This window comes from Myotis yumanensis, unplaced genomic scaffold (genome assembly GCF_028538775.1).
Source record: "Myotis yumanensis isolate MYYU_CA2020_CCGP unplaced genomic scaffold, mMyoYum1.0.hap1 SCAF_8, whole genome shotgun sequence".
Taxonomy (NCBI): Eukaryota; Metazoa; Chordata; class Mammalia; order Chiroptera; family Vespertilionidae; genus Myotis; species Myotis yumanensis.
This window is the reverse complement of record NW_027223759.1, coordinates 19806879-19828659: the sequence shown is the minus strand read 5'-3', so window position 1 is coordinate 19828659 and position 21781 is coordinate 19806879. Positions and strand designations below refer to the sequence as shown.

The 21781-nt window shown below is 40.5% G+C and overlaps 1 protein-coding gene across 1 annotated transcript in view; it reads right to left on the bottom strand.

Annotated features, from left to right (window-relative positions):
* Positions 1 to 21781, bottom strand: part of XRCC5 (X-ray repair cross complementing 5) — a 79271-nt gene that overhangs the window by 28910 nt on the left and 28580 nt on the right. The window contains exons 15-16 of the mRNA XM_070422086.1: positions 11264 to 11354; positions 9552 to 9621 (exon numbers count right to left, since the gene is read on the bottom strand). Coding sequence (XP_070278187.1) covers positions 9552 to 9621; positions 11264 to 11354 — 161 coding nt within the window. The remainder of the gene's footprint in view (positions 1 to 9551; positions 9622 to 11263; positions 11355 to 21781) is intronic.

The following is a 21781-nucleotide window of genomic DNA, read 5'->3' as shown; positions in this document are numbered from 1 at the left end:
TACAACAAAATGCTAGTCCACAAAAAAAAAAAAAAAAAAAATCAAAATTAAGAAACATCAAAGACATCGTTAAAAAGACAAACCACAGACTGTAAAAAATATTTGCAAAATATGGGCCCCCCAAAAAGCAAAAGTTCATTTCACCAAAGAAGATATAGGAATGGCTAATAAGCACATGAAAAATGACCAGCATTGTTAGTCATTAAAGAACTGCAAATTAAAACCACGAAATACCTATACACTGCCAACAGAACAGCTGTAACTGAACACTGACAACACAAGTGCTATCAGTAATGTGGGAAAGTAGAACCCTCATTCACTGCTTACAGGAATGAAAAATGGCCAGCTGCTTTAGAAAAGAGTGGCTATTTCTTAAAAAGTTAAACATAAATCTTCCATATGGCCCAGAAAAATGAAAACATCCAAAGATTTGTAGGCAAATGTCCACAGAAGCATTATTTGTAATAGCTAAAAACTGAAAACAATCCAAATATCCATCATTGATGAATGGATAAATAAAATGTGGTATATTCATAAAAATGAATATTATTCAGCAATAAAAAATCAATTATTGATACATGTTATGGCATGGACAAATTTCAAAAACATTGTGCTAAGTGAAAAAAGCCAGATGCAAAAGACTGAATACTGATTGATTCCATTTATGTGAAATTTCCAGAAAAGGCAAATCTATAGAAATAGAAAGTGGTCTCTTGGGGTGATAGTGGGGAAAAATAATTGACTATATAAATGATTATGTGGAACTTCTAGGGGTGAGGGAAAAGTTCTTTAACTGGACTATGGTGATGATTGTACAACTCTATAAATTTACAAATGATCACTGAATTGCCTTTAGAATGAGTATATTATTATAGTAGAAATCTACATTTCAATAAACTATAAAAAATTGGCAATAAATACAAGCCATTTAGCAAAGAGATTTGTGGATATTTACCACAGACAGAAGGGAGACATTAGATGTTTCTACTTCAGGATAACTACTAAGGCACAGATAGTAAACTTATCCTCACTGTCCAAAAGAAACACTATTAGGTTCCAAGGGCAAGGGATCATCGAAAGGTAGTTCTCATCTGGGATATGGCTCCTGACTCTAACAGGATTATCTTGAGTGTTATACTTGCCGCTCATTATCACTGAAAGCATAGAGCAGTGGTTCTCAACCTTGGCTGCATATTAGAATCACCTGGGAATCTTTTTAAAATCCTGATTTCTGGGCCCCATCCGCCGGAAATTCTGTTTCTTTGTTACTAATGTTGTGGCCCCAGCCCATAACAAAGAAACAGAATTTCTGGAGGATGAGGCCCAGAAATCAGGATTTTAAAAAGATTCCCAGGTGATTCTAATGTGCAGCCAAGGTTGAGAACCACTGGCATAGAGAGATAAACTACATTAAGTTCAGTAATTTACTCGGACAAAGGAAATGAAATGAGCCTGTATTAGTTAAATTCTCATAACAAAATACCATGAACTATGTGGCTTCAACAGCAGAAATTTATTTTCTCACAGTTCTCCAGGCTAGTGCCGGCATGGTCAGGTTTTGGTGAAGGCTCTCTTTTCCTGGCTTGTAATCACTTTCTTACTGTATTCTCAGTTGAGAGAGACAGAGGAGAAGAGAGAACACAAAGTGGTATCTCTTCACATAAGGGCACTAATTCCATTATGAGGGCCACACTCTCACAACCTCATCTAAATCTAATGACCTCCCGAAGACCCCATCTCAAAATACAATCAATCAAATTAAGAGATAGGGCTTTCACATATAAATTTGTGGAAAGGGGGGGGGGGGGGTAATTCAGTCTACAGAAGGTCCTTTAATCATAACTATTAACTAAATATTTTTCTTCAACTGTCCATATGAAACCACAAAAAATACAATAAAATAAAAGGTTAACTTTTCTCCTATGTCCAAAGACAACTATGCTGATACTATTCTCAAGTCCTGCTGATCTGTGTTCTATATCTGAACCAAACCCCTTCCCTTTTCTGCCAAAGAAACATGCATACCAGTTTTTAAAGTCTCATGAAAACATGAATAACAGTCAGGACTAACCATGTAAAATTACACTTGCTACTTCTTTCTATGTCAGCATATTTTTTGCCTTGGGCTTGCAATTTAAAAGGGGAGGACCAAAACACTTCTATTGTATTGAAGTGGGACTCCAAGCTGTTTCTAAGCTGCTCTTAACACATTTCAGCTGATTAGTGACTATTTTAACAAAAGCCAAACATCCATCCCTAAAGATCTTAATTGGTTAAGAGCTTCTGTTGTTTACCACAAGTCCCCGATTAAAGCAGTTTGCACATCAGCACAATCTGAAATCAGTTTCCTTTTTCAACCAGCTGGGCTTAAGAAGCAATCTTGAAGCAGCCCAATTCCGGGAGAACCAAGGGCAATGCCCCGGATGACAAGATCTACCATGCAGGAAGAACTGTAGGATTTATAGGAGGTATAAGGAAGAACCAAGAGTAAGAGAAGTACTTCAACAGCTCTCTGCCTCACAAATTGTTATGCCCAGATTTCAAGATTCCCAAGAAACCACATCAGGGAGCCAATTCGATGCAAAAGCATAAGAATCTGTATTCAAGCTAGCTTGGGCTCCCCATCCACCAGGCTCACCGACATCAAGGCAAACCAAATGGCTGAGCACCCGAACCCCGCCCAGAGACCGATTATATAGGGGGGGGTCGGAGTAAGGGGAGGAGAAAGGACTGTGCTCTGCCGATTGGCCAGGCGCAAGCCGGGTCCTGTTACACAGGATGTGGTCATATCTATGGCGCGCACTTCCCTTGATTGTCATTGGTTAGTTTAAAATCCCGGGCGTGGCCTGCAGAGGCCTGGGCTTCCGGGAAGAAGGCCGCACGTGGCCCCAACATGGAGGATACAGGCAAGATGGAGGGCATAGCCCTCGCCCTTTCACAAATCACTCTCATTAGCACTCACTGCAAGGGTGAACTCCAGCAGCAAGTTGGAGAACCACAGCCTTTCTCCAAAGCACCCAGTCTAATTTTGTGTTGCCATCGGAGTCAGCTGTGAGCACTTGCCTTGATGCACTGCCGGCACGGGCTGGCCATCAGTGCAAGCCGACTGGTCACCATGTTTAAAGCAGGCTGGAACAGATTCTGTGTGTTTCTAGTTGTTTGGACGTGGAAAGCGTTCATATGAGTTCCACATATTCAGCCGGAGGGGGGAAACTATCCTTTCTATGTTTAAAATAAAAAGGAGAAAATACTCAGCAGGTTTAAGGCAAGCAACTTTACCACCTTGGGATGAGAAAACAAACCAGTGGGAGAAAATAGGAACACCGTCATGTGCCACATATCGACGTCCTCTAATGCTCTCAGGAGAAATCTTAGTGTTACTGAGAACACAACTACAGCAAACAGGCTTCTATGCTTATGCTACCCAGTAAGCTTTCTTTCCTAGCAGATAGCCAGGCTACATTAGACATATTCTGATCTTGAAAGGATTTCAGAAGCTGATTAAAAATGGGTAGAACCATTTTGGGGAGTGTTACTGAAAATACTTTAAAGAGGTTATGTATGATGGTCTTTGGTTTCTATGTCATGTCTTTTTTATTTCTGTCTTCATTTCAGTGATTTCATTTTAATTACTTGATTGATGAGTTTTATTATGTTAAAATGCAAACTTCAGGGTGGTGTTGTGCTATCTAGTGAAATGTACTGAAGCAACAGCGAAGAAGTTAAAGCCACAAGAGACCAAGAACTGGCCTCTGGACTCTGATACAGTGTTTTCCACACATTTGCAGTATCTGTGGAAAGTCATCTTAGCATACTAGTCCACACACATGGCAGATGTGACAAGACACTAAGGGTCACTGATACAGGTGGAATAATAACACACCCTTTTAGAAGGCATCCTTTATAATCCCAAATAAGCTGATTTTTGTTTTTGAATAAGACTACTTGTAATTGATAAAATAAGTCAGTATCATCAAGTTCTAGGGTTTAACAATTTAAAACTAAGCAAGTCAAAAAGGAATCCAGTGAGGAACAAGTAAGATGTTTAGTAAAAAATATAAAGCACAGCCTAAACCACTAGAATTTGTAATCTTGTATTATTCTCTCATGAATAGATGAATCTGCTTTTTTGAAAAGGACTAAGAAAATATGTCAAACTGTTAAAAAAAACACAAAACAAAAGTTTTATGGAGGTAAAGATGTTTAAACTTTTAGTTACTATTTGTATTTAGTATCCTTCAAGATGTTCAAGGTATTTGACAGAATGTACTCTTTAAAAATTTTGTGCAAAACAACAGCTAAAGGCCATATTTTTATCTTCTTTTTTTCTGGAAAGAGCTATGATAGGTTACATAATTCACACCCAAGATTACATAAATCAGGGCCCTATAAAAAAAGAAAATACACAGGAAGTTTCTTAGATCCCTACTCTTGAGAAACCACAATTTAGGGCTTGATTCAATGGCAGAAAAACCATATATGTAAGTAAACTTCTGTGAAAATGGGATAGTGCTATACCGTACAAAAAACATAACTGAAAAAACTTGTCTATTTAGCTTTGATGAACAATATAATTTTATCACTAATTATACCACAGTCTACCTACCTACTGTTGGAAGGTCGTGCTTAAGTAAATTTTAAGAAATATCCTTTAAAATGGAAAGGATGTTGTTTAATGAATAAGGTTAAGTTGGAGAACAAAGGCCAAAAGACTTGAGGATGAGATGTGTCCAAACACAGCGAGAGGAAGAGATCTGAGAGAAAATGAAATGCTTCAGCAGCCACAGAATAAAGTGACCATCATGTAATCAAGCGGATATGTGCACTTTATTGCTCACTTGTACATAAATCTAATGTTAACTATCAGACTCCAAATAGGAGTCCCTAGTTAACTATCAGACTCCAAATAGGAGTCCCTACCATTTCTACTTAGGATATTTTCTTGACAAATTTGTTTTTTAACCAATCATGTCCCTGTGAATTCAATTGTCTCCAAATATTCATCTTTTCTGGCTTTTAAGGTCCTCAGAGAACCTGTTTTTGACACACTAGGTACCTTTCAGCTACTTTACATAATATTTCATACTCAGTGGAAACCTGTAAATTCAAACCTATCTCAATCATGTAGAAATCATTTGGAGGACTGAAGTAATGTGGCTTTTCTTTCTCTAATTTGCTGTCATCTTTTGACCACTTTAGCACTCTCCCTAAGTAAAAGCAGGGAAGGGAAGAATTGGAAATCCATAGTGTTCCTCCTAAGAAGCCCTGCTGATGAGCTAGTGGAGAAGGGTGTTCATATAAGTAGACTAGAGGCCCGGTGCACAAAATCGTGTGCGGGTACAGTCCCTAGGCCTAGTCTGCAATCAGGGCCATCTCACTGCTACCCACCCCGGTTCCCCTTTCGCCATTCGGCGATGGGAACTTGATGGCCGGGGAAGGGACTGAGAGGTCAGCCATTGCTGCCTGCTCACCGGCCCCACCCCCGCCGTGGGTCACCTCTGTGTGGGGGGCAACCGGCGGGGTGGAGGCCTTGTCCCGGAGCTGCCTGCATCCCCCTCCACCCACCCCAGTTCCCGTTCGCCATCAGCGATTGGAGCCTGCAGGCCAGGGGGAGGGACCAAGAATAAGAGAGATTCGTACAATAGGCCTTCCCTTCCCCTGGCTGCCGGCACCGGTTTTCCTCCGGCACCTGGCATCAAAAGTCCATTCCACCCGCTTGCCAGTCCCCCGTCCCCCGCCACCCCCCCCCCCCCCCCCCCCCGGTTCCGTTTGCCATCGGCGATCAGAGCCTGCCAGCCGGGGAAAGGGACCGAGAGGTGGTCAGTGCACCTCATAGTGACTGGTCGAGCGGTCGTTCTGGTCATTCTGCCATTATGGTCGCTGGGCTTTTATTATATAGGATAACCCTGATTCGAGGAGTCTGAGAACTATGTGGACTCAGGTTCTTCCAATAACCTACAACTACAAATTCCAGGTGCACTTATGAATTGTGCATGAGGGAAACTACTCCACTTCCACAATTATTACATATGCAGCTGTAGTCAAGAATTTTTTTATTGTAAACTGTAGTGATAGCATGTAGGGGTGTGTAAGAAAGGAGAAAGAGACCAGCAGAAGAAGGACACTTGAGAATCAAAGACAGCTTACAGGAGCATCAGCAGCCAGGAAGAACACATTCCTGGGGTTCAGTGTTATCTTCTCTCTGCCAATAAACTTAGGACAAAAAATATCCCTCACACCAAAAAAACAGAAGATAAAATGTGTGGCTGCCTACTGTAGACAACTGATATCAAGGGAACAGGATCACAATTTTCTCAGTTTGACTTCACGATTATTAGGCCAGACAGAATTACACCTGTATATCTTACCTAATAATATACAAACATGTAAATTAACCATCCCTCTGCTACGCTCACCAGCCAATCAGGAGAGTATGCAAATTAACCCAACAAAGATGGCGGTTAATTTGCATACGGAGGGGCAAAGTGGCGGAGTAAAGACTGAAGGCTCCGTCCAGAGCCGCGAAGACTGAAGGCTCCATCTGGAGCCGCGAAGAGGAGCAAAGGCCTGGGTGCCAGGTGCCGGAGGAAAACCGGTGCCGGCAGCCAGGGGAAGGGAACGCCTATTGTACGAATCTCTCCGTGCAACGGGCCTCTAGTTAGTTTATAACAACAGGTGAAAGGGCCAAGTACTAAGGGTAAAACAATCTTACTAATACTTATTGATCATGCTTTTGGCAACTGGATTTTTAAAAATAGATACAATGGAGAAAAGAGCAAGACTTCTACCTCCCTTGCCCTAGTCAGAGAAGTCCGGGAGGGATAATGATCGATACCAAGGAGGCAGCTTAACGACTGGAGGACAACTCTGGGCTTACAGGGGAAGTGAGTCTTGGCTCACAAAGGGCCTTGGCTAAGACATGCACAAGCAAAAGAACAAAAGTAGGAAAAGCATTGAGGAAACAAAATTTCTGAAGCTTGAAGCTAGAAAGGGAAGGCAAGTTAGGACCACAAAAGAGAACTAGTTAACAAGTGGGTGGTCCCATTTTCCCATAGCTCTGCAAAAAGTCTGCTTTTGTGAGGCCACTGGGGAGATCTAACTGACCAAGTCCTAGACAGAGGCACAGAGGGACATTTCACCATCACAACACTATAGCACTCAGTCACATTCAACATCAAAAGACAGTCTACTCATCAAAAGTCCTATCTATAGACACAAGCTTTTAAATTCATGACCCTATAATGTTTAAACAAAAAACATGCAGGAAAGGAGGCCATTAGGATTAGGAGAAATAATAAGACTAAGTAGAAAAATCTAGTATTTAAGAAAGAAATGGGTTTGAATCCTTGTGTGATTTGGGGGGAAGTTCATCTCCTCCAGTTTTACAGTTTTTCCATCTGTAAAGAGGAGATAATAGTACCTATTTGTAACCTATGTGCCCTCTAGGGGTCACTGCCCTTATTTTCATACATCTGCTTCAAATGCCCAATTCCATGGCCTCAGGGAAACATATTTTCCTCAATGTGAACATTCTGAGGAGTTTACTTTCTCATGAGCTCTTCAGACTCTGGCCTCCTGTGCTCTGAGGTGCTTTCTCTGCTCTGCCTGAAATAATTCAAGACCCAAAACCCTGCCTCTTCACCAGAGCATTGAAGCCAAGCATTCTGATTTTACTGACTCTGAGGATCTGCAGTCATAAGTTGGGAATGTATTACAGAACTCTGTGCTCTTACCTAATTCCTTCACTTCCTCTCCCTCTTAGCTTTTATACTTTTCTCCTCCCCCTCTCCTGACTAAACTCCAGTTTGTCTACTTCTATGATGCTAATAGCTCCCCCCTCCTCTGAACCCCAGTACTGGTTAACAACCAAGCCTTGGACAGAGTCTATTTCTACCCTAAGCACTTATCAAAGTAGTTTCCCAATTAAAACAATGGAAGAATTTTCAGCAAATTCTGGCACCAGCTGTTAAAGCTCTCACATTTTCTCCACTTGCTCATGTGACCATGGGACTGCTCTGTGGGGTAGGTAACTAAGACAAAAATAAAACAAAGTGGGTACACAATGCTTGAACATAGTAGACACTAGTGGCTACCTTCATAATGGTGATGATTCTGGACTCAGCCCCCTGAAGAGACCATGCCTACATGAACCAGGGAGGCCAATCACTTCCACAGGGAGGACCCTTGACTTTGGCCAAAGTAACTGACAACATACAATCAAAAGCTAAGAAGGCCATGACCTTTCATCAAAAACACAAAATCTTCTTCGATCTCAAAACATAAAACATCCATGACCCACCTAAAAGAATTACCATGGTAACAGAGCTGTTCTTCCTTAGGTAATTCTCAGAGGTCTGGCGTTTGGTGTTGCTGCCAACAAACTTTGGCCTGGTGGATTACATGCTCTCTCTGAGGCTTAGCTGGTTATGACTGCTGCTGGGCAACAGCACAGCATGTCCAGGCATCTGGCTAGGATTCTCAAACTCGAAGTACTAAGGCACCCTACTCCTATGCCTGCCACTATAGATGATTAAACTAAAATGGTGTAGTGTTCTAGGCAATTCTCCCCCTAAAACACCAAGAAGTGAGAAGAGAAAGTTCTATGCATGCATTAACACTCACACACAGAGGGTGGCTCACAGACAGGCCTGACCCTGGGCAGCACTTATGACTTCTACTGTGTACACAAAGCTGCAGGATTACAAGTGCTAGCTGCCACTCTTTAAAAGGCAAGGGTGGGGAACATCCACCCGCGGGCCATATAAGGCCCAAAATATCATTTGTCTGGCCCTACCAAGGCATTAGGGGTGAATTAATTAAATGTTTGACCAGATATAGCAGGCTAATTTTTAAGCTGATAATTTTGTATGGCCTTTGTTATAAATATCCAAATGGACCTTGGCAGAAAAAAGTTTCCCCACCCTGCGTTAAAGGGTGAGAGAACAGGAATATAAATGCATTCAAGTAGTATGTGGATGTTAGTTCAAGACCCTCTATTCATTCTGGAAGCCATTTTAATACTAACCCAAGCCTAAATGAAATTCTAGGTTATATATGATAAGAAAACTGTGAGATTGTAGTCAATTTCAGAAGTACTGAATCAAAGGGCAGCAGCAAGGTCTTTCTGAGTTGTAAAGGGGCTCCAATCCTTAAGACTAGACTAAGAATGTGTATCCCAGAAAACAGGGAGATATTTCACAAAGTTATTTTATTCTAAGCTCATTCACAGTAACCCAAAGAAGTTCAATGAAGTGGAACTAAAAACTCCAAGGTTCTCGAGTGGAACTAAAAACTCCAAGGTTCTCGCCCACAGTTTTCTTAACAAATTAGTCCTCTGTTTGGGCAGACCTATACTGAGTTTATCTCATTGCTCATAATGTCTCAATGAGATCACTAATAAGGGACAACACAAAGACCCACAAGAAAGAAAACTGCTATATATAGAGGTTATAACATTATTACAAAAGGCTACACTTCTTAATCTCGATTTTAAATCCATTAACTCAATTGAACACCTTCCCTAAATGCAGAGCCAGTGGCATATCACTCACCTTCCTCAAAGCTGGCATTCTTCTGCCTCACCAGAACACGGAAGTTTTCAGCAGGATTCACACTTCCAACCTAGAATACACCCACAGAAAATAACCCTGCAGATCACCCCAGGCAAGACAAGATGGCTTGATGTCAGAAGTGTCCTCTTATAGAATAAAACCAAAGCCAGAGTGAAGGCCCTTCCTAGTCATTTCCAGGGTTCTGTTCAAAGCTAGCAGATACAGCTGCCGACTGTACTTTCACTTACCTCTCTTTGTACAAGCTGACTTCTTTCCAGAGGGGTCAGAAGTATTACTACCAAGCGACTAGCCAGCCCAGCTTGAAGGCTTTATGTGGCAAACTGCTTGTGCATCCTGACACCCAACCAATTAGGAAGGGAGGATTCTGCAGTGTGGGGCCAGTTCCAAATATATCTGTCCTACAAAGATGGCGTGAAAAATAACAGCCTGATGCTTGACTCTCTGAACTTCCCCTTTTGGGGGGACTGCTGCTGACCCTTTGGCATTGAGGTTTTGGTAGAATATATAAATGTGCCCAAACTGAAGATGTCACCCAACAGTACAAGCAGATCGTGTATCAAGGTTTACTGCAGCCGAACCGGTTTGGCTCAGTGGATAGAGCGTCGGCCTGCGGACTGAAGGGTCCCAGGTTCGATTCCGGTCAAGGGCATGTACCTTGGTTGCGGGCACATCCCCACTGGGGGGCGTGCAGGAGGCAGCTGATTGATCTCTCTCATCAATGTTTCTAACTCTCTATCCCTCTCCCTTCTTCTCTGTAAAAAATCAATAAAATATATTTTTTTTTAAAAAAGGTTTACTGCAGTGCTAGTTTCAAAGATGGAAATCTCTGCCACACTATATGGCACTTTCTGATCATACTTATGTCTTTAATCTTCCGGTCCCAACCTAAACAGGGCCTAAGTATCATTCAGCTCAAAGGAAGACGACAACGGGGCTCTATAGCTGGTAGACTTCGGCACAAAACATACTAAAGCTTCCAATTTGCTCTGGTAAAGCAGTCAGAAAAGTTCTACGAGCAAATAAGGCCTTAATTTTTTTCCTTCACTATAAAACATTGAAATAAAACCCAAATCATTTTTCAGACATTCAGTTTTTCTGAGAGCATTTATTTTTGAAGAAGGGAAAAGGCATGCCCTAGTGCTAACTGACCTTCCTAGTGCACTTGGCTAGTAAGGGACAATTTTTAAGACCCATTGATTCAAACTAATGACACTTCAAATAAGGCAATTATCTTTAAGTTCCAAAAACCTTTCCATTAAATAAAGATCTCAGGTGTCGAAGGATATTTGGTTTGGAGAAATCCTAAACTTGTGAAACCTGTTCTGAAGTGGTATATCAGAAAGAAGAGTTACACTCAAATTTTATGTACTTGGAGATTAAGAATTGTATCATCAACCCCTATCATTTTGACTAAACAGAAAGCTGCAAAGTGAAGTCAACAACAACAAAAAATCTCTATAAAAAGTACTCCCACAGCAATGTTCCATGCTCTGTGTATTATATAGTGCTCTGTGCACTGTGTATCATACAGATCATTCTATAAGCAATTCACTGACAGTAATTACTTCCAGGAAGAAGTATGGGATGCGCCTGCGTGGCTTATATGTTGGAAGGACTAACAGACACTGATGCAGTCTCCCCCAGCCCGTCTTCCTGCAATGGGGAGAGCACGCTGGAAAAGTTCTGCTCACCTTGGTGACCGTGCCTTCAGCCAGGCTGGAGAGACTAAAGTGGGCTTCTTCCTCTGTCTTCAGTTTTTTAGAGGTAGGTCCCTCCTCATGCCTGTAAAAAATAAATAAATGGGGTTTCCCCTTAAAACAAAGCAAACAATACAAAACCCAGAACTACTGATGTGAAAAGTACGACTTTATTTTTCAAGTGTCAAAAATAAACAGCCGCACTTGGTCCTCCTTTACAAAGAGCCTGGCTCGCTTTCCCAACCTCAGAGCTTCCGGCCTGACCCTGGCCTGAGCAGCCCTGGCTGCTTCACAGCATAGAGGTCACAGTCAGCAGTTGCATCACAAAGCCCTCTCACAGATGCAACTGCAAGCACAGGTCATGGAAACGGAACATTTCAGTAAGAAACTCATTGCTCTTCAGATACTATTCGCTGGTTTCCATCTCAGAATTGATAGCTATTAGCTTTCCATGTGCATAGAAGACTTGTGTCTTCTTCATCATGTACGTGAGAGCTTTAGAAACTTCCTCTTACAGCTTCAAAGCTTACAAGATAACCCTTGATCAAATATGCAAGAGCTAGTTCTTAGAGAAGTCAAGCTATAAAAAAAACTAATTCTGTGTTGGACAGTATGCTAACAGAGTCCAATAGCATCTGTGTCGTGAGGGAAAGATGACTCCAAGGAAGTGTATCAAACATCTTGCTTCAAGCAACATTCTGGCTTTAACAGCCTGTCTAGAAGTCAGGAGAGGTCAAGTTAATTGCAAAGGAAAATCAAATCAAATCCAAAGGCTCTGCCCATAATCTCCCTTAAGCTACTGAACACTGAGATATGAAGATTTTCCTCCCAGACAAATAATCAATCCAGGGCAAAAGCAGCTGTCAAGAAGTGGCTGAATGAGAAGGGAAATTACTAGGATCTAGTATTTCTAAATGTGATGTGTTTTTGTTCAAAAGCCCAACCTTCAGACAATGAGGCATGAAGAAGAGGTTATCCTAAAATTAAAGCAAAGAATAATAAGGCATGAGCTGGCTTATTCAATGCTGTTTCAATAATGAATCTCCTCTTACAGCTAGATGAAGGACTACAGTAATCAGAGCCTTACAAAAACATGAATTAAAAGTTTTAGTACTTGACATCTTTCCCATTCACCACTTGTCTTTTTCCCTTTGAGAAGCAAAAAGAAAAAAAAAAGAAGAAGAAAAAGAAAAAAGAAAAAATAGATAGAAGACAGAACGATGGGGCCCAGGAATCATTAAAAGGGGTGAATCATCCCGAGTTCTTTCCTTCAAATAGAACAGAAGCTGAGCACACAAAGCCTTGATGGCAAGAATGAAGGAAAATGCATAAACCCGAAGCAGCATGAAATTCCCCCAGAATTTGAGTCCATTCAAAAAACCTCGCAGTCATCTCAGTTCAACTTGGCCAGGTATTCCTGTGAGACAGACAACTTGGTACTGCTCATGGTACTGCTGAAGATTTGGAAACCAAAGAGCTAGATTTTAGTCTCTGTTTCAACACTCCCTAGCCCTGAAATTTTATGCCTTCTTAAAAATATTGATTTCATATTAATCCCAGTAAATATAGAGTTTAGACTCCAGTAAGCTACTAGACTCTCTGATCTTCAGTTGGCTCCTCAAGAAAACACTATGATAAAAAGTACCCTGAGTATACAACTATGTACCTATTCTCTTCCAAAGATACAAATTAACTTATAAGATGGCATTAAGAACCATTAAATATGCAAAGCACTGTGCTAAGTTCTGTGAGAATACAAGTTTGAATCACATAGAGAATTTCTTAAACCTTCCAAGATAAGATTCTTGGGAAAGAAGGATAAGAAGATATAAATTTTAGTTCTTCAGAACTGAGCAGGTGAAGGCAGGCCCAGGAATAAGCAGAAAGTAGTGAAATTTTAATATGAGTAATATTCTCAATATTAAATCATTTAATAGCATTATTAGGAATTCTACATATATTGAACTCAGACTGTCTATTTGAAGTGGGAAAGGGCAATGACTCTCATCCCCCAATTACTTATGAAGGTGCAGAGCCCTGGGAGGTAGAAATTATCCATGCAGGATCACAGTAGACATACAAATGTTAGGAGCTGCTGCATTTGGATGCTGGGACCATAGGTAATTCATTGTTCTTTCTCCTCTTCTCATTTTCTTTTATAAATATGTATAAATTTTGTAATTTATTTATTTAGCCAAACATTTACCTAATACAATGTGTTAGCCACTAAAACTAAGCAGAGCTTTAGATATTAAATATACAAAATTAATATGCAATCAAAATCTTTAAGAAGTTCAGTGAAATAAAAAAGATAAATATATAAACAGGCAATTAACAAAGCATTGTGGCAAGCAGCACATCCCTGTGAGAGGATAGCAAGTCACTGTGTTGGGCTGGGGCATGAGGTGCATGCTGGGAAGTAGTGAGAGATGAGGACACAAAACATCTAAATTATAGACTCAGCAACTGTGAAAAAATACACTGGTTCTCTAAGTAGCTGGATTATGGATAAACTAGAGGCCTGATGCATGAAATTCATGCACAGGGGGTTGGGGGTGTGTGTCCCTCAGCCTAGCCTGCACCCTCTCCAATCTGGGACCCCTCGGGGGATGTCCAACTGCCCATTAAGGCCCGATCCCACAGGGCAGTCAGACATCCCTCTCACAATCCAGGACTGCTGGCTCCCAACTGCTCACCGGCCTGCCAGCCTGATTGCCCCTAACCACTCCCCTGCCAGCCTGATTGATGCCAACTGCTCCTTTGCTGGCCCAATTTCCCCTAACTGCCCTCCCCTGCCAGCCTAGTCGCCCCTAACTGCCCTCCCCTGCTGGCCTGATCGCCCACAACTGCCCTCCCCTGCCAGCCATCTTGTGTCCACATGGGGGCAGACATCTTGTGTGTTGGAGTGGTGGTCAATTTGCATATTATCTTTTTATAATATAGGATACTTCTTTTCTTTCTGCCTATCTGACTTTTCTCATTTGTATAACAGTTTGATCTTAAGCTGAAGGCAAAAAAAAGCCATTAAAGCAAAGGTTTTTAATCAGGGGTTGAAGGATGGCATCAAGGAATGTGTGAATGCCCTGAAAATATATGCAAAACTTAGTATGTTAGGGTATGTTTCTGGGGAGAGGGTATCAGGACTTAATTGACATCTTCAAAACATTTCACCCCAAAGCCACAGAATATATGTTTTTCTCAAGTGCACATAGGACATTTTCAAAGATAGACCACATATTGGGTCACAGGCAAAGTCTCTCCAAATTCAAGAAGATAGAAATCATATCAAGCATCTTCTCAGACAATGGCATAATATTAGAAATAAACTACAATAAAAACAATAAAAAAAATTCAAACACTTAGAAGCTGAATAGCATGCTATTAAACAAATGATTGGGTTACCAAAGAGATCAAAGAAGAAATTAAAAACATCCTGGAAACTAATGACAATGAAAACACAAAAATCTAAAATCTATGGGACACAATGAGAGCAGTCCTGAGTGGGAAGTTTATGGCTCTACAGGCCTACCTCAAAAAAAAAAAAAAAAAAAAAAGGTAGTAAATCATCTAACTCTACAACTCAAAGAATTAGAAAGAGAGCAACAAGAAAAGCCCAGAGTGAGCAGAAGAAGGAAGGAGATAATAAAGATCAGAGCAGAAATAAATAACATAGAAACAAAAAAAACCAAAACAAAACATTAAAAAAAACCCAATACAAAAGATCAATGACAACAAGAGCTGGTTCTTTGAAAAGATAAACAAGATTGATGAACCTCTAGCCAGGATCACAGTAGACATACAAAGCATCTTCTGGAAGCTTCTGGCTCACCAAGAAGCAAAGAGAGGACCCAAATAAACAAAACCAGAAATGAAACAGGCAAAATAACAACAGACCCCACAGAAATACAAAGGATTGTTAAAAAATACTATGAACAACTCTATTCCAACAAACTGGAACAGTGGTCAGCAAACTGCGGCTCACGAGCCACATGTGGCTCTTTGGCCCCTTGAGTGTGGCTCTTCCACAAAATACTGACTTCTGCGCATGGGCCATGAAGTTTCAATCACACTGTACGTGTGCGCCCACACGTGGTATTTTGTGGAAGAGCCACACTCAAGGGGCCAAAGAGCCACATGTGGCTCGCCAGCTGCAGTTTGCCGACCACTGAACTAGACAACCTAGAGGAAATGGACATATTCCTAGAAAAAGACAACCTTCCAAAACTCAATCAGGAAGAATATAAAAATCTCAATAGGCCTAGAACTATGGAGGAAATTGAAGCAGTCATCAAAAAGCTTCCAGCAAACAAAAGCCCGGGGCCAGATGGCCTCACAGGGGAGTTTTACCAAACATTCAAAGAAGAACTAAAACCTATCCTCCTCAGACTATTCCAAAAAATTCAAGAAGAAGGAACACTTCCAAGATCATTCTATGAAGCCAGCATTACCCTAATACCAAATCCAGATAAAGACAACACAATGAAAGAGAATTACAGGCCAATATCCCTCATGAACATAGATGCCAAAATCCTCAACAAAATTCTAGCAAATCGAATCCAGCATTACATCAGAAAGATCATACACCATGACCAAGTAGGATTTATTCCGGGGATGTAAGTAGGTACAATATCCGCAAATCAATAAACGTGATACATCACATAAACAAATTGAGAGATAAAAATCACAATCATATCAATTGATGCAGAAAAACATTTGACAAAATCCAACACCCTTTCTTGATAAAACCCCCAGCAAATGGGAATAGAGAGATCATACTTCAACATAATAAAGCCTTATATGACAAACCTACAGCCAACATCATACTCAATGGGCAAAAACTAAGCCATTTCACCTAAGAACAGGAACAAGACAGGGATGCCCACTTTCACCACTCCTGTTCGACATAGTACTGGAAGTGCTAGCCATAGCAATTAGACAAGAAGAAGAAATAAAAGTTATCCAAATTGGAAAAGAAGATGTAAAACTGTCATTATTAGCAGATGACATGATATTGTACATAGAAAACCATAAGGACTCCATCAAAAAATTATTAGACTTAATAAATGAATTTGGCAATGAAGCAGAATACAAAATTAATGCCAAGAAATTTTTATACACCAATAGTAAACTTACAGAAAGAGAGATTATAAAAAAACAATCCCATTTACCACCGCACCAAAAAAATTAAGATACCTAGGAATAAACTTAACTAAGAAGGTAAAAGACCTGTACTCGGAAAACTACAGAACACTGAAAAAAGAGATAGGGGATAACATAAACAGATGGAAGGACATACTGTGTTCATGGATTGGTAGAATCAACACCATTAAAATGTCCATACTACCCAAAGCAATCTATAGATTCAATGCACTCCCCATTAAAATACCAATGGCATATTTCACAGACCTAGAACGAACTCTCCAAAAATTCATCTAGAATAAAAAAAGAGCCCGAATAGCTGCAGCAATCTTGAGAAAGAAGGACAAAGTAGGAGGGATCTCAATACCAGATATCAAGCTGTATTACAAAGCCACTGTTCTCAAAACTGCCTGGTACTGGCACAAGAACAGACATATAGACCAATGGAATAGAATAGAGAACCCAGAAATCGACCCAAACCACTATGCTCAATTAATATTTGACAAAGGAGGCAAGAACATACAATGGAGTCAAGACAGTCTCTTCAATAAATGGTGTTGGGAAAATTGGACAGATACATGTAAAAAAATGAAACTAGATCACCAACTTACACCATACACAAAAATAAACTCAAAATGGATAAAGGATTTAAACATAAGATGGGAAACCATAAAAATATTAGAGGAATCCACAGGCAGCAAAATCTCAAGACATATGCCAAAGCAATATCTTCACCGATACAGCTCCTAGGGCAATGGAAACTAAAGAGAAAATAAACAAACATCAAAATAAAAAGCTTCTGCCGTAACCAGTTTGGCTCGGTGGATAGAGCGTCGGCCTGCGGACTGGGGGGTCCCAGGTTTGATTCCGGTCAGGGGCGTGTACATTGGTTGCGGGCACATCCCCAGTGGGAGGTGTGCAGGAGGCGGCTGATCGATGTTTCTAACTCTCTATCTCTCTTCCTTCCTCTCTGTGAAATATCAATAAAATATATATTTAAAAAAATAATAAAATAAAATAAAAAGCTTCTGTAGAGCAGAAGGAACCATCAACAAAACAACAAGAAAGCCCACTGCATGGCAGAACATATTTGCCAATGTTATCTCCAATAAGGGTTTAATCTCCAACATTTTCAGGAAACTCATACAACTTAACAAAAGAAAGATAAACAACCCAATCAAAAAATGGGCAACGGACCTAAATATATACTTTTTGAAAGAGGACATAAGGAAGGCCAAGAGACATATGAAAACATGCTCAAAGTCACTAATCATCCGAGAGATGCAAATCAAAACAACAATGTGGTACCATCTCATACCAGTCAGAAAGGCTATCATCAACAAATCAACAAACGACAAGTGCTGGAGAGGATACGGAGAAAAAGGAACCCTCGTGCACTGTTGGTGGGAATGCAGACGGGTGCAGCCACTATGAAGAACAGTATGGAGTTTCCTCAAAAAACTAAAAATGGAACTTCCATTTGACCCAGTGATCCCACTTCTAGGACTATATCCCAAGAAACTGGAAACACCAATCAGAAAGGATATATGCACCCCTATGTTCATCGCAGCACAATTTACCATAGCTAAGATTTGGAAACAGCCTAAGTGTCCATCAGCAGATGAGTGGATTAAAAAACAGTGGTACATCTACACGATGGAATACTATGCTGCTGTAAAAAAGAAGGAACTCTTACCATTTGCAACAGCATGGATGGAACTGGAGAGCATTATGCTAAGCGAAATAAGCCAGTCAGAGAAAGATAAACATCACATGATCTCACTCATTTTTAGAATATAATGAACAACATAAACTGATGAACAAAAACAGATTCAGAGACAGAGAAGCATCGATCAGACTGTCAAACCTCAGAGGGAAGGTAGGGGAGGGGAGGAGTAAGGGGGGAGAGATCAACCAAAAGACTTGTATACATGCACATAAGCTAACCAATGGACACAGACACTAGGGGGGTGAGGGCATGAGTGGGGGGGTTGGGGAGCAATGGGGGGGGGGGGGGAAGGACACATATGTAATACCTTAATCAATAAAGAAAAGAAATAAAGTATCTCAGTTAAACTTCACAACAACCCTATGTGTTAATTATTGTTATTGTCTTTTACAAATGAGCAAACCAAGGTTCAAAAGGGTCTGACCTTGTCTAAAGCACAATTAGTAAAGGGTCCACAACTAGTCCTCAACTCTTAGTAACCACTCTCCTATGCAGCCTCCTGAAAGGCAGGTGTCTGTTATGGCCACTTGACACAGAACCACTTGCCAACTTTAACTGCTATTAAAGGGAAACGCTTGGGTCTCATCCAAATGTATCCGATTCCAAAATCAATGCGATTAGCCACTATACTAACCCAAAGTGAAAGGAGTGGGTTTGAGGTAAATCTAATACATCTTGGTAAACCAACTAGATATGGAAAGTAGAAAAGTGAGGACTTCCTGGAAATAGGTGTCATTAACTAAAATAGAGAATAAAAAATAGCATGAAATGAGGTTTAAAAGGAGCATGGAAGAAAAAAGATGATGAAGTCATTTGTGGATACATTAAAGTTGAAGTAATGACAGACACTTAAGATACAGTGGCTAGGCTGGAAATATGTCAGGATGGACAGATACTTAGTAGTGTTTGAAGACGTGCATGTGAAATAATCAAAGGCCCTAGAACACGTATTGTGAAGGCAACGTGGCACAATGGGTGAGATTGCAAGCTCTGGAGCTGGACTGCCTGCATTTATTTTATTTTAATTTATTTTTTAAATATGTTTTTATTGATTTCAGAGAGGAAGAGAGAAGGTGAGAGAGAGAAACATCAATGATGAGAATCATTGATTGGCTGCCTCCTGCACGCCCCCTACTGGGGATCGAGCCCCCTACCCTGGGCATGTGCCCTTAACTGGAATGGAACCTGGGACCCTTTGGTCCGCAGGCTGATGCTCTATCCACTGAGCCAAATCAGCTAGAGTTGGACTGCTTGCATTTAAATCCTCACACCAACATGTAGTCAGCTGTGATCTTGGGCAAGTTTCTTGTCTTCTCTAAGGTTCAGTATCCCCAGCTTTGAGATGGGGGTTATAAAAGAATCTACTTCAGAGGATGGCCCAAAGGATCTAAAAAGGTAATACATGTCAAGCAAAGCATTCAACACATACCTGTGTCCAATAAGTGTCAGCTCTTGGTGAGGAAGAGTCCTACAGAACATCCACATGTAAGGTTGGTGGGGAAAGAAAGCAGCCCCCAGAGGAATCGAAGCAGGAGCCATTAAAGATTTAGACAGAAACACCCCCGGAGAAGCTGAAGTTAAGGAAGATATATGAGTTCCGAGGCAAAGAATAACTGACAATGTCAAGTGCTACCAAGAGGTGAAAGAAAGGGCTGCCAAGCTAAAGTCCAAGTAAGCAGTTGGTGTCTTTTGGAAGAACAGTTTCAGGGAAGCAGTGGGGGCAGAAAGCCGAGACAATGAGTGCCCAGTAAAGAATCAGTGTAGACTATTCTCCAATTAGCCTGGCTTATGGAAGGAAAGAAAATGATAGGTAGTAACTTGAGGGGGAAACGAGAGATTTATTTTATTTTGTTACAGAGGAAAGAAATATAGTGTTAATGTGTAGAGGGAAAGGAGCTGGTACAAAGGGAGAAGCTGAAAATACAGAAAGAGGGAAGGCATTAGCATTGGACTAAGGTACCAGATGATACAGGAGATGACATCTCAGGAAACAGGTGAAAGGATTAACTTGGGACAGCATGATACTATTATTGTTTTGGGTTTTGACTATTGCCTTCCCTTCTAAATAGTTCAAAGTGCTTATTAAATTAAATATTAATTTAAGAGATAGTGTTACAATATCTGTTGAGAGGATGCTGTTTTTAGATGGAGACACTCTCATAAAGGTAAAAATTATTTAACCAAAATCACAGAGTTCAAAGCTAGAATGAAGACTCGTGATTCCCAGTCCAGGGCTCTCTGTGTTGGCCTCTGACACTTCCTGAACAGACATTTGCTCACTCCCCAGTCTTTGTCCCTTGCCCCTACACAGGAAATATGTACCGTAGATACAGAGATACTGAATATACACAAAAATATAACTGGTTGTTAGCAATTTTCTTCTCTTTGGGGAAACCACCTCCAAAGCTGATGGGTACCTTACCATAAAAATTAAGGGTTTCAAGAACCTTGCAGAAGGGGCTGAATCCTTCTTATTAAATATAGAAAGTACTCAACAAATATTTGTTAAATTCATCATTTCTGCAGTTCTTAAAAACAAAGATTTCTGAAGAAAGGTAGAGAATGGGAGTGTGAGTGGGTGTGTGTGAGCAAGATAATTCTCAGGCCCCAGGAGACACTCAGGCTTCCAGAAAGAGTGAGGGGTAGGATTAGAGCTGAAGGTGTCATCACAGCGGGGACCAAATCACAGAACAACCTCTGGGTTTTTCTTAAAGTCAGCTAATACAAGTATACATTTTAATCAAGGGGAGAAGGGGAAATGACCCCTTTCCTTCCCACAACAGTAGAAGGTAATCAGGATCAGGAACTGGAGCCTTAACACAGACAGAGAATAGCTAATGACTGCAGTGAGGCCAAAGCAAGGCTGCCATGGGAAGAAAAGGACTTCAAATTGTATTAACTGTTCTAAAGTACTGATCTGAGGGATATAGGCAGATGAGGCTAGCAGAGAGAAAGTAAACTTCCAGTGACAGCCTTTCTATGTAGAAGAAAGCGTGACAGGCTAAAGTGAAACAAAAAACTCTCCAGAATGTATCAGGAAAGCATGTGATAGAATCTATCAATCCCATGATTATTTTTTTTTTCAATTCTAACATAGCTGGGGGTATTAATCTCTAAAAAGCCACAGAAAGCATAAAGCTTTCTATTCAACTTGGAAGATGATTCATTAAATTAGCAATTTACAAAACCCTGTCAAGGTTTTTGGAAATTATTCAGTACTCTTCCAATAGAGTATTTACAAATAAGCTTTACTTGTCAATAAAGATACAGCTGTGGGAAGGAAGAAAAAAAATGTGGCTTAAGCCTAGATCTCAGAATCCAATCTAAATAAATAAACAGATCATTTTGATTTGGGAGGAAAAGTCACCAATAACCAAACCTAAAACTGGTAAAAAAAAAATCAAGCTATACACCCAAATCATTCTGGATAATAAAAAACAATTTCTTATGGTTTTTATTTTGTTTTGAATAGAAATTGATACAGATTCTGAAAAGAATTTCCTGAGGGAAGAAAAAACTTAATAGCTTCCTGAAAGCTTGATTTGATTTGAGAATTATATGAAAAGCATTTTGCCATTCTTACAATGCAAACACCTCACTGATGCTATAACCAAGTACATCAATAACACAGGGCCAGGTTTTTT